General features: G+C 37.3%; 1 protein-coding gene across 4 annotated transcripts in view; it reads left to right on the top strand.

Moving 5' to 3' along the window:
* Window positions 1-13389, top strand: part of AOX1 (aldehyde oxidase 1) — a 46862-nt gene that overhangs the window by 6731 nt on the left and 26742 nt on the right. For all 4 annotated transcript variants that reach the window (XM_009914685.2, XM_069781754.1, XM_069781755.1 and 1 more), the window contains exons 6-16: window positions 705-766; window positions 1383-1463; window positions 2302-2382; window positions 3511-3655; window positions 3826-3918; window positions 5702-5853; window positions 6093-6186; window positions 9395-9504; window positions 10361-10545; window positions 11708-11870; window positions 12737-12829. In XM_009914685.2, coding sequence (XP_009912987.1) covers window positions 705-766; window positions 1383-1463; window positions 2302-2382; window positions 3511-3655; window positions 3826-3918; window positions 5702-5853; window positions 6093-6186; window positions 9395-9504; window positions 10361-10545; window positions 11708-11870; window positions 12737-12829 — 1259 coding nt within the window. The remainder of the gene's footprint in view (window positions 1-704; window positions 767-1382; window positions 1464-2301; window positions 2383-3510; window positions 3656-3825; window positions 3919-5701; window positions 5854-6092; window positions 6187-9394; window positions 9505-10360; window positions 10546-11707; window positions 11871-12736; window positions 12830-13389) is intronic.

The raw sequence follows: 13389 nt of genomic DNA, 5'->3' as shown, positions 1-13389 counted from the left end.
AGAGACAGGTGTTGAAAACATCCCCATATATGTCTTTTGGAGTGCTTTAAATGAGGTGTGCAAAAATGTTGTCCTATTGGAGAAGTAGCTGCATCTGAATGTCTCTGAGATCCCATTACATCTGGAGTCGAGAATCTCAGAAGCCTCATGGGAGACCCCTTTGTGGTAGGAATAAACCAGTTAAATACGGCAGAGAGATGCAAACCATCTTCACTAAGGGAAAGTGTGAGCATTTATTGCATGTAAAATAGCCTTCTGTCGTCTGTTGTGCTCTAGAGTCACTGTGGAGCCAAAGGCATTTCCTGTTACTATGAGGTGAATTTAGATGAAGGTGTGATGTTAACCTCCTTCACTATTAGAAATAAGTCAGGAGGAAGGAGAAAAACATTTTGAGTGGGTGAAGAATATTGTACGATCTCTATTGTACAATCGCCCGCATACTAAGCTGTAGTCAGCATTCCCTCTAGTGTAGCTCTCAAGTATTTCATACTAAGTATGGGAGTATTTCATACTCCCCTTGAAATAATAGTCTTTTTCCTCAGGAGCTGCAGGGTCCTAAGTCTTGTGACACTGATCTTTTTTGTTTTTCGGAGAGCAAACACTTCTCCTTAAGCTTCAAAAACACAAACCTCATATAAAGACGTGACACTTTAAAGCTATATGCTTTAGAACAAAGCTTTTTCTTACTCATTTCCTTTTTTCAGGGAACTTGTGCCGCTGTACTGGATATAGGCCAATCCTAGATGCCTGTAAAACCTTCTGTAAGGTAAGTAGTGATGATAAGAATACTAGATTGTGCCCATTAGTGTATATATGTATCCAAACCATCAAGATTTTCATTAAGATCATCTCTTCCCTCTGTTAAAAGATGTAGGTCCTAATAAGGTGTATAGTGGCCTAACCCATTACAAAAATTGGTTAATGCAAATGAACTTGGTGTCTAGCCTGGATTATGAAGAGTAATCTGAAGTAACTCTGTGCATTTTACTCTGGGTCAGTACCAGCATAAATCAAAGCAGAATTTGGATCAATATTCTTAGTAATTTATCACGTAATGCAATATGTCAGAAACCTACAGTGAAAGAAATGGGAGAGTGAGCAGTGAGTAAAAGAATTAATACAGACCATCTATGTGTGCTTTCACAAGGTCAACAGAATTTCAGATAGTATGAAATATTTTGCATTAAGGACTTCAACATCTGATGATTTTAAGTTATTTTTTAATATCACTTCTTTAATACATAATCCTTCCAATTTAGCTTATTATTAAACTTCATCTACAACTTCATTGAAATATAAAGAGACACTCTTACTGGCTTAAGTAGGCTTTAACTCATTGCCATTCTGGGTAATATTTCACTAATGGAATATTCCTGCTTCAGGAATCTGTTTGTTGTCAAAGGAAAGCAAATGGAAAGTGTTGCCTGGATCAGGAAGATGATTTGTTTGATAAGGAAGAGAAGGTAGGGTTTTAAGTATTTTACCTGTCCTATTTAGGTATAAAACTTATAGAAAGAATATTGCATGGCTTTTTTTCTTGTAATTAAAGTAAATGCAGTATACTCTGCCATTTTTGTTCTCCACCTTATTTGCCTTACATAATATTATTTGTAAAATAAGATATTTTATTATTCCTCGCAAGAAATTTGGAGATATTTCTAAAAATTAAGGATTCTTTGTGTACATTTGTATGAGGAGGTGATGAGGTGGCAGGTAGTTGGTATAAGGTAGTTTGGATCTCCAGAGCTGAGATTTGAGCAGTTTGTCAGGTTCAGGAATAGTCTCAGCTCGACTCATACAGTGATCATCACATTGTGCAAGAAATCAGGGTATATGTGAAACTGTCTTAAATCAATGATCAGTGACGATCTGAATATAACCACTGATCTCTTAGGAATCTAACTGCTGACTTGAGTCTGAAGAACTGATACATTCTTAAAAATCAGAGTTATGATTGTAATTTTAAATGAAACCTCTTATCCATATGAATATTTGACCAACTACTTTCTTACAGTAGGACTACAGGAAGCCTGTACTTAGTCTTTCAGTTGCTTGCATCTACACTGTCATTTGTGTTAGCAGTGAACTTTAAGAAATTGTTATGAACACTTCCTTCACCTCAGCAGCTCCAAATGATGCATGGTAATTTAGGACCAAATTCAAATGATAATGGAATTACTAAGTTTCTACTCACCTCAGTGGGACCCTCATGATTTGTTTATGGTTTTGCTTTTTTTTTTTTAAATTGAATTAATGATGAGAGAAAATTCTTGGTCTTTGCTTGTTTTCTTTCTTTTTAAGGTTTCCACCAGACTATTTTCAACAGATGAATTCCAGCCCTTAGATCCCACCCAGGAGCTTATATTTCCTCCAGAACTAATGGTAATTTTTCCTGCTTACAGACTATTCTTTAGCTCTGTCTTTTCCTTAGTAGTCCATAGTTCAGAACTCATTCTGAAGTCTGCTTAGCAGTAATTCATCAGAAGAAATGTCATAACATTTTAATATAAATCCAAAATCATATTTCTTTTTATTTTTCCAGTGAGCTTATTGAATATTCACATACAAAAAGATAATCATATTGGGAAAATGAAGTTGCAGAGTTAAGTATTAAGTGACAAGACAAAGTAATCTAAACTGGGTTTTCAGTGCAGTACCTGAAGACACAAATGTTTCTCAGCAACCTGAATGGCAAACACTTTTTAACATTGGCAAACCAATGCATTTTCCCCATTTTGTGGCTTAATAGTTTTGTTGGTCTTTTCAAGTGTTAGCCTCAGATAGCAACCCAGACCAGGGAGTGTTTAGCCCAAGTGATTAAAGTATGACAAAGATATAAGCAGCTGAACTAAGGGCACTGGAATGGAAAGTGTCAGGCATCCTTAATTATTGACAGCAGTACTTGCCCTATAAAAACTGAAAGCTGTTTGTTCTACATTATTGTCCATCTACAGATTCAAAGCCAAATTCTCTGTAACTAGCTGGCTGGTTATGGAGAAACGTTGATAGCTGTGGGACAGGGGTTCTTGACTGTGTATTTATGCCACCACTAGTTCACAAGCTATTTCCAAGTGATCAATGAACAGTGCTAGAACAGCCAGAGACATCCACATGCATGCTTAATCTAGAAAGGGATGCTGCTGCCAGTGTCATTGGTGACCTCCAAGCAAGCTAAGCGTGCAAACACCTCACTAAGCATTTTTTATCACTTTTCCAATAATTACAGTGATTGCAGGATCTATTCCTGCGTATTTTGCTTGGGTGCTATTTCTTATCAATCAATCTGTTTATTAGCTCATTGGAATTAATTGAAGACGTTTCACTGATGCAGTTTGGAAATTCACCACTGTGCAAAGAGCCAGCATAACAGTCCCATTTCTGTCCAATTTTGAAGGATTAAGTAGAACTACCATTGTTTAAGAACTTCTTTTGACTTTCAGTCTAGTGTCTATTAGACCTTGCACCTGTCTATATATCTAAATATTTATATCTGCCTTATTTCCCCATCAGAGAATGGCTGAAAATCAACCAAAAAGAACTCTGTTTTTTCATGGGGAGCGAATGACATGGATTTCTCCTGTAAGCTTAGATGAATTACTGGATCTGAAGGCTGCCCACCCCAAAGCACCTCTTGTGGTTGGGAACACCAGCGTGGGTATGTATACAATCAGAATGGCTCTTGTTGCCATAGTTCCAGTGTGCATGGGAGGAGTGGGGCTACATTTATCATTCCTTTTGCATTTTTGTCCTTAAGCTTACTCTCTACTATGTTGGAGTTGTCATTATGGAAAGTGTCTTTTGTCTAAGTCTATTCCTATCTGGTAGGACCTGAGATGAAATTTAGAGGCGTGTTCCATCCAATTGTTATTGCTCCTGCAAGGATCCCAGATCTGAATGTGGTGAAACGCATGGATGATGGTCAGTAGACTTTACTTTGTTCAGACATACGAGATTCTTCTGCAGTAAGGGATGCTGCTGCATTCCATGGTGCTGAAGGTGTGAAGTGCTATGCAACTCATTCCTAAGCATGCTTGGTTCTTTCCCAGGTCAAGGTGGCTGTGGCTACTGTCCCAGCGTATGGTAGTTTTGTCTTCATGACACAGTGCAGTACTGACCAGCAATATTATCTTGGGCCCCATGAGTCCTAATAGTCCAAAGGAATTATTCTGTTAATACTGATTCTGGTGCTAAGTCATGCAATATTTGCTTTGTGATCTCTGTACCGTGCTATGGTGTATAGCAGAGAGAGACCCATACAGAACCACAGAGAGAGTTGGCAACATTGCATGCTAGTTCTACATTAGAAAAAAGGCTGCGATTAAACTGGCATAGCTAATATGCATTAACTAATATTGTTCTCAATCATAAGAGCGTTAATTATTATAGATTAAAAATTTTATACCTCAATTTATATATTTAAGGTAAGCACAGAGATTTTTTTAGACAAATTTAGACTAGGTTTTAGTTTTTAAATAAATTCTATTGAAATTAGAAATAACAACTAGAAATAGATTTAAACTTACTATGATAGCCTAAATTAATTAAAGATAAATTATGTTGTGCAAGTTTATTGCCAAAGTTTTAAGAAAAGTCAAACCCTATATCTGATGAAAATTACTTGCTATATGCCTGAAGCCACTTTTTTGAAGTGGTAAACTGTATTTGGCAGTTCTGTTATTCCATTTAGAATACCTTTTCATTTCAGATCGGTCATCCAGTTCTAGTCAATTACTAGCTTGTTCTTAGCTGACAAGTAGCTGGGAATTTAAAAGAAGCAGGGAGAATGTTTACTGCTTTTTTTTTAATCTGTAAATAAAACCTAGTTATGAGAAGGTGAGACTTACTAGTTCTAAAACAAGAGATACACAGTTTGCCAGCCAGAAATAGTATTTCCTCTCTTTAATCAGATTTAAATGCAAAACATGTTTTGATTAAATTTTTGTTTCAAACACAGAAAATTAAATATTGCTTTACTTGGTTAATGAAAAGCCATTTAAAAATTATGTATCTTTTGATCTATATTTTTTATTGAATTCCAGTGTTCATTCAAAACATTCATAGCTTACTTAAAGTCTATTAATAATTTTGAATAGAAAGGCACTGTTTACCATTTTATAATATTGAAATTTTTTAAAGTATGATCTTAAAAAAAATTTATAACTACTAAAATAAATGCATATGGTTATAGATTGTCTTTCTAGTGAGAAAAAGAATACTATATTCAGCGTTAGGACTGTTTGGGTTTTTTTTCAATTGCTACCTGTCCATACTTGAGGAGAATAACTAGAATGTACACATATGCGAAGAAAGATCAAATTATGATGAAAATCATGTTTAAAAATAGGAAGAGCCTGTTGAAAGCATTTTGAAGCTGACTCATCTTTGGGTGAAACATCACCTAAACATTTACTCAGTCAAAGTTGCTGCAAGGGAAGAAGTTGGAATGGGCAGCTGGAAGCAGAGAATGGATTTCCGTTTTAGTAGAAATGGTGAGCTATTAGCTCAATTTCATCACTTGATAAAATTTTAGCCTCAGTCTCCTGAAATCAAAGGTCACAGTCCCTTTAATATGCAAAGGCTCCTCTTCTTATATCTGCCTGTATTCCACATGATCAGTCCTAGCTCTACAGTCTGAACATAGTTTAAAACCCAAGCAATAAAGCAATGCACACATTACACTTTCATAATCTTTTGGTTACAGGATTAACTTTGGGAGCTGCCTGCAGCCTCTCTCTAGTGAAAGACATCTTGACAAATGCAATCTCAGAGTACCCTGAAGAGAAGACAGAGGTTTTCTGTGCTGTCTTGCAGCAATTAAGAACTCTGGGTGGAGAACAGATAAGAAATGTTGCTGTATGTTGTGCTTACTTGCAATAACAATTGTAACAAATTGTAAGAAATGTGAAATTGCTCCTGACCACATGTAAAATTTACATTTTTAATTCTGCTTTTAGCAGTGAATTTTCTATCAATACATCTTTTTTGAGCTTTCAATATGTATAAATTTATAAAGAGTCTGCATGTTATACTGCCATCTAACATAAAAACGTGAAGGTGATGGAGAAAGTTGACATAAATTTCTGTTTTTGAAGTCATTAGGTGGAAACATCATAAGTAGAAAATCAACCTCAGACTTGAATCCTATTCTGGCAGCCAGCAACTGTATGCTCAATCTGGCTTCAAGAGGTAAGAGGAGACAGCCTGTCTGTAGTAGTGCCAGAGGTACAGGATCTTATTGTATGGGGAGAGGGGAAATAGCAACAGGTGAGCATTTGTTAAGGAACCCTTTTCCCCACTGTCATACAAGAACGCATCAGCAAGAGAAGCAATTTGCAAATGAAGAACACGTCAAAGTTTACCATGTCAAGAGTAAGCATTCAGACCAAACAGATCACATGTACTTCTGTGGGCTGTGAGTTACTATAAGCACTCACAATTTCAGTAGCTGTATACTAACTCCCCACCTCCCTGGTAGTTTTTTTTTCTGTAGCTGATGCTTTGCCCTGTTTTTAAAATCACCCTCTGGCCCTGAGAACTCTGGCTTCTCGTTCTTCACAGGTACTTACTTCTGATACAGGAGCCACTAGTTCAGCACCTTTTTCCATGCCCATTTCCTCAGTTTCCTTCCATCACTGTGTGTATACTGCACTTTACCTGCTCCTTTTCTTGTGCACTACCTTACTATTGGAAGGGTGATGAAATTATTGGTAAACATGAGCTATCTGGTGGCCTGGAATTGCATACTCTCCTTTCTAGATGCCTTATGTCCTTTTTGCCCTTGATCCACACAGACTTCATGTTGCTATTTCAGACTGTGTAATGCTCCACTCAACACCCTGAAATACATGTTCTTTAAGGGGTTGTTTCAGAGCCAGGATTTCTTGGAACAGATACACAAAAACTTACGCTGTGTGATTTCCATGACTTCTTCCTGTATAGTTTGGCATTGAGAGGAAAAATAGCTGTCAGAATGTTGTTCTCACAAGTGAAAGTACAAGCATTTGCATCTTCTTATCAACAATTCTAATGATGTGCTGTTGCGGTTTAACCCCAGCCAGCAACTAAGGACCATGCAGCCACTCACTCACTCCTCCTCCCCACCTACCACTCCAGTGGGATGGGAAGGAGAATCAAAAACAAGTAAAACTCCTGGGTTGAGGTAAGAACAGTTTAATAACTGAAATAAAAAAAATAATATACTACTACTACTACTAGTAATGAAAAAGAAGATAACAAAAAGAGGGTGAAATATAACCCAAGAAAGACAAGTGATGCACAATGCAATTGCTCACCACCCGCTGATCAATGTTCAGCCAGTCCCCGAGCAGCGATCTGCCCCTGCCAGCCAACTTCCCCCAGTTTATATACTGGACATGTTGTCATATGGTATGCAATATCCCTTTGGCCAGTTTGGGTCAGCTGCCCTGGCTGTGTCTCCTCCCAGCTTCTTGTGCCCCTCCAGCCTTCTTGCTGGCTGGGCATGAGAAGCTGAAAAATCCTTGACTTAGTCTAAACACTACTTAGCACACTGATGTTTTCAGTTGCTGCTATCAATATTATTCTCATCCTAAATCCAAAACACAACATTATACCAGCTACTAGGAAGAAAATAAACTCTGCCCCAGCCAAAACCAGGATATGTGCCTACTTATTTGAGTGATGAAAAGGATCACTGATGGCTATCTCTTTCTGTTAACCTGGCAGAATATTACTGCTGGGTGAGGCTTTTAGGCATTTTGAGAGGTTTTAACATATTTCTTTACCAAATGGTAGTCAGTCAAACATAGGAAAAGTGGATTGTTCAAGAAAAGGAGGTTGCAGAAGCACTATTAGTATTTATCTTAGATCACAGTGTAAGAGAAAATGCACATTCCTGGCAGGCTCACAGGTGGGATTGGACAATAATCTTTATGTATGTAAACCAAGTGTATTCTAGATGGAATTACAAACGCAAAAATCCAGAAAGACCAGTGCTGCTGTTCTTAACAGTGTTATTTTCCAGATTCACACTTCAGCAAAATAAAATTACTTTACTAAACTTTTGCTGTCACACTAGTTATATTTGAGGAATGTGATTTTAATGCTAAATGATTGTCATGGTTTAAGCCCAGCTGACAACAAAGCACCATGAAGCTGCTTGCTCAGTCCTCCCCCCTGACCCTGATTATAGGATGAACAGGTTACGATGTCATCATCACACCTGACATGAAAAAGATGAAGAAAATAATCTTGCTGTAAAGCAGTCAGTCTTCAAGTACCATGTTCATTGAATGTGAGGGAAGTATTTTAATATATGAACCTTTTAAAAATGGCACAGAAGATTATCTGGTTATAGAAAGTCTTGGGATAGGTCAGGGCTACTGCAAGGTAAATAGTGTCTAGTAATAAGAAATCACTTATTTAAAAATGCATTGGACACCTAAGGTAGCATGTGAAAAGTACAAAGGACACAGAATACTAGTTAAAAATACACTTTGACTGTCATCTGTCAATCACGTGGTTAAGTTCCACACCACACGTGGTGAATCACTGTGGATTTCCATCTCTATAATGTTCATGCCTCTGTGTTCTTGCAGAACGACAATGCTACTTGACAATTGTGTTACTGGTACAGCAGCAGTCCTACCAACAAAACTCCTTCAGCCAATGGAGCTTGTTTAATTAATAGAATCAATTATATGTGTTAAAAAGATTGCATTTCCAGAAGGCTTGCTAGCTTAGCTGTGTAGTGATACTGGCAAACCTGATGTAGCATAGATGTAAGTATTCAAAGGGCTCTTACAGATTTAGGTTCCTTGCAGAATTTTGTCCTCTTCCCTTTTGAAAATTCCATCTTTAATAGTATATATCATAGAATGACAAACATAGTCACTTTTAGAATAATCTACCAGAAAGAGAAAGGAAAAAGCAATAGCATTTATTCCCTTCTGGACTCCTAGAAGGGTTCAGACTCTAAAAAAAACCCAAAACCAACCAAACAAACAAAACCCCAACCCCAAAAGTATTTTTTTTTACTTTTGCAGCAGTTCTTTCCCATTCAGTTTTTTTCCTCATTTTTTATGTTTTAGAAGGAAAGGTAGTGATGATAGCAGCTGGAGAGATTTGGAACAGATTGACGGGAGTGGGGATGGGATCATCGTGGCAGTATCAGAAGGGAGGATTATGGAATAGGGATGATCTCTGGGCGCTTTCTTAGGACTCTGGTGTTACGATACTATGGAAGATGGAGCAGTCACTTGTATTTGTAGAGCATACCACTGACAATTTGTTATGTAAACTCTGCAGTTATTATTTACTCAGGAAGCCTGCAGGTGTTTTTTTGCCAATTAGAATATGATTGATGTATGTTAATTGCAAAATTGTACAGAATTTTCTGGATTTGGGATTTTTTTAGGAGGAAAGCGACAGATTCCTTTGAGTGATATTTTTGCAGATGGAGTTGGTAACAATACCATTACACCAGAAGAGATCTTAGTCTCTGTCTATATTCCCCACTCTGGGAAGGTAAGCTACTAGTTTGTTTTATTTGCTTTATTCAAAGTTAAAGACTATTAAATAAAGAGCAGGAGGGGGCATAATCCCTATGTCGAAAGTAACACTATTACTGCTCACTTTCTGAATTCCTTACATTTGATCCTGTCAGTGCCATACTATCTCCCAGTTTCAGCCAGAAAACACAAATCAGGAGGTAGCTGGTGATATATAAAGAGTGATATTCAGACAAAAGTTTACCCTATAATGATGAGTGCAATAGCAATTGTCTAGACTCCCTAGAGAAAGGGGTCTTGGACAAGCTGCCATAGTCCTCACCAAAGCAGGCTGCTCACCTGTGATATGGTTGACATCAAGCAGGTAAAGCATTGTCATCTCTTGAGGATTTTTCTTAAAATGAGATAAGATTGGACCCGTGTGTGGTGCTTCCATAAATGTTGCTGAACTGAATAATAGTCTTTAACTGGTATTGTGTTTGCAAGAGTGGATATGGGATCTTATAAGAGAATTACGGGTCATGTTATCCGAGTACTGAAATTTGGCAATACTTTGAAGCCTCTAAGCTTTTCGTCTTCTTATAAATGCAACTCCACTCCACAAGATCCCTGTCTTCCAGCTATCTACCATGAAAAAAATCTAGGTTATCTGAACTGTGTATATGATGGAGGATTGGATATGGGCTGCTAGAAAATCAAAGATGGTAAAGCTACTGAAAGGTCAAGAGAAGGAAGTGTATGGTCTTGAATGCTCAGGAGGTTGAATTTGTGCTCTTCATTTTTTATTCTTTCTTCATGTAGTGCAGTAACAAGTTCTGCTTTCAGATACTTAAATGTCTGCAGGTTGCCCACTTCTGTCTGATCTTGCTCAGGGGGAGTATGTCTCTGCATTTCGACAAGCACCAAGACGAGAAAATGCTCTCCCAATAACCAATGCTGGGATGAGAGTCCTTTTTGAAGAAGGTACAGACTTAATAAAGGATTTAAGCATTTTCTATGGAGGTGCTGTCTCAACCACAATCTGTGCAAAACAAACCTGTAGGACGCTTATCGGAAGGTACAATTTCTTTGCCTTCTCTCTATCTCTGAATAAAGGGACTTTGAGAACTTGGGTGTACTTCCTTGGAGCATGAAAGAACAGAAAGATTTCACTTGCCTGGCTGATGCCACGTATGTTCAAGTGAATAATCTGGTCAAGCCTTAATGATGACTTTTCAGGATTGTTACATTTTGGAGTCTGCACATGGGTGCAACTCTGGTGTGAAGTATGCAGAGAGATATGAGATATGAGCTGTGAGATAGGTGGATGAGGTATACAAAGTCAGTTGTGTACCTAAGCCCAAGCATCGGCAAATGATGCTGTATCCTATAGGTTTGATAATCCCCTAGTATCAGTGTTCTTGAGTCCTTCAGTTTGGCTCGAACAGTTAGAAAGTTCGAGAATTTCAGATGTGCTCAATAAACTTAGGAGCACAACTCAAACCTTAACCTTTTCAATATTTCTTCATCTACAAGATCCAAATAATCTCTGACGTTAATCCGTGACATTCCCTCCCACTTTGCAGCATCTTTCCAAGTTTTGGAGGAAAAAAATTACAAATAATTCAAGCAGTATAAAACCATTAATCTAAACTGAGTCCTACTGGACTGTTTTACCATTTAATATACAACTGTTTCAGTAGTTGAAGTACTCATTATTTTTTCCTGCTTTACATCATTAAATTTATTCTAACAGCTTTATATTTTGATATCTAGGGTTGTGTAACTATGGAGAATTAACTGTGTTGAGATACTTCAAGGAGTCAGCCTTTTTGGAAAATGTGACTACTATCCAGCACTGATCAGATCCCTTGAAAGTATCTACAGTTTGCATCAATATTACTACCCACTTTTCTTTAAATATAGCACAGTATCTGCAGAATAGTGATAATCAGTAAGACTGTTAAATCAGCTTTAAAGCTGTAATAGGTTTTTGTTTTGTTTTGTTTTGTTTTTAAAAGGCTGGCATAAGACTCAATTCCATTGACTTAAGGGACCTGACTTCTGTGAGCAACATTGACCTACACCGTTTTCAAAATTGCAAGCCATTATTAGAATCAATATTTTGGCTTCATTGTGAGCAGGATTATGCCTGTGGTCCATGGTACAAATGTATTACTGCAATTTGTTTGCGTTTTTTTGAATCCTGGTCTGATTGTATCTATTAATCTTCTTGACAGACACTGGAATGAACAAATGTTGGATGAAGCTTGCCGACTAATTCTTAAGGAAATTGCTCTTCCAGGCTCACCCAGTGGTGAAAAAGTAGACTATAAGAAAACTTTGGTAGTCAGTTTCTTCTACAGATTTTTCCTCGAAGTATTGCAGTCATTAAGGACAATGGTAAATTGGTTCTCCTTGTCTGCTTTTGTGCAAACTAGTGAAAGGTTTTTTTCTCTCTGTTGATGCTTCCAATTTGTACAACATGCTAAATATTGTCTTTGGGGTTCAGATCTACAGAAGAACGTAAGTGCTTAGCTCCCAAAGAGATTGATGGAGAGATTGCCCAATTAACTTATAGGTGCTCAGATACCTTTACCTTCGACATTAAGCTTTAAAAAAAAATTGAGTTATGTTAATGCAACAATATATCAGTATTGACCTCCCAGGCCCAGAGAAAACATACATGAGGTCTTACTCCATCTGTCTGTAGTTCAAAGCATAAATAGACAGAATAAAAATAAGGGCTTTGGAAAGCAACTGTAGGTGTTAAACCAACCCTCCTTCTTGTATGAGTTGTTGACTGGGAGAGGAGGACTCTAAAATTTCACTTCCTAATACATTCTAGGTGTAAGTTACTTATTTTTGTCTTAAATCTGTTCTTATGAGGAAAAATATCCCTTTTGCTTTTTTATTCTGTGTTACCTTGAGCTCTTTCCTCTGCATTACCATTACAAGGTAATTTACTACTGCCAAGAGTGATTCTGTGCCAGTTTTGGACCCCAGAACAAAGCTTTTCTGACTATCCCTGCTTTATGTTGCTTACTTTAAACAAGCATATTTGTTGAATCCAATAAATTTTAAAATATTTAGTGAAATCTCAAAATGCTACATTGTTTTAAAATTGTTCTTTTAGAGCCTTTCTAGCTTGTGAGAGTCTTGAAGGAATTTCCTGTATAAAGAGTTTGTATTTGGTGATTTTGGTTGTTAGCTTTTTTAATTGGAAAGTTCAAAATGTGAGTTTTAGTAGTAATTAACTTCCTTTTCAGGATCCTTGCCGCTATCCTGGCATACCTATGGAATATAGGAGTGTCCTACAAGATTTCAAAACCAAAATTCCCCAGAGTATCCAGATATACCAGGCAAGTGATTTTATTCTAAGATTGTTCTGTGCTTTGCAAGACCTGGTAAAAGGTCACAGTTCAAGCATGACCCTTGTTGTGAAGCTCAGGTACAAATTTTCCAAAGGATCGAAGGCAACAGGCTCTTAGTGGTTAATTTTAGCTGTATCTCAATTAGGAAAACCTTGTCTGTAAAAATAGACTTATATGGGTATACTCACTTCTTCTAAACAGTTCTCAAAAGATGAATATGCTGAACAAACTCCATTGTCAGACTGATTAAACTTGGTATATTGCAGTGTGCAACCCAATTGGAAAAAAATTAGAAGAAAATAAAAAAGACTGAAAAGCCTATAGAATACTGTAGCTATCACTGTAGTATTCTTGTCTCAAGATACTCTTTTCTTAAGATCTCAGAGGGCTTTTAGGTCTTACTGTAGATTTAGGAATCAAGATGGACTTTGTGATGGCTATCTGATCAAAGTAACAGGAGTATTCAAGGAGAAGTCAGCAGTAGAGGGCAGCAAAGAACACCTTTTGTTTTTTCTGAGCTCACCCCTGTGACTTAATCATGGTGGGAA

This window comes from Haliaeetus albicilla, chromosome 4 (genome assembly GCF_947461875.1).
Source record: "Haliaeetus albicilla chromosome 4, bHalAlb1.1, whole genome shotgun sequence".
Lineage (NCBI taxonomy): Eukaryota > Metazoa > Chordata > Aves > Accipitriformes > Accipitridae > Haliaeetus > Haliaeetus albicilla.
The sequence above is the reverse complement of the archived record's forward strand: the minus strand, read 5'-3'. Positions and strand labels throughout refer to the sequence as shown.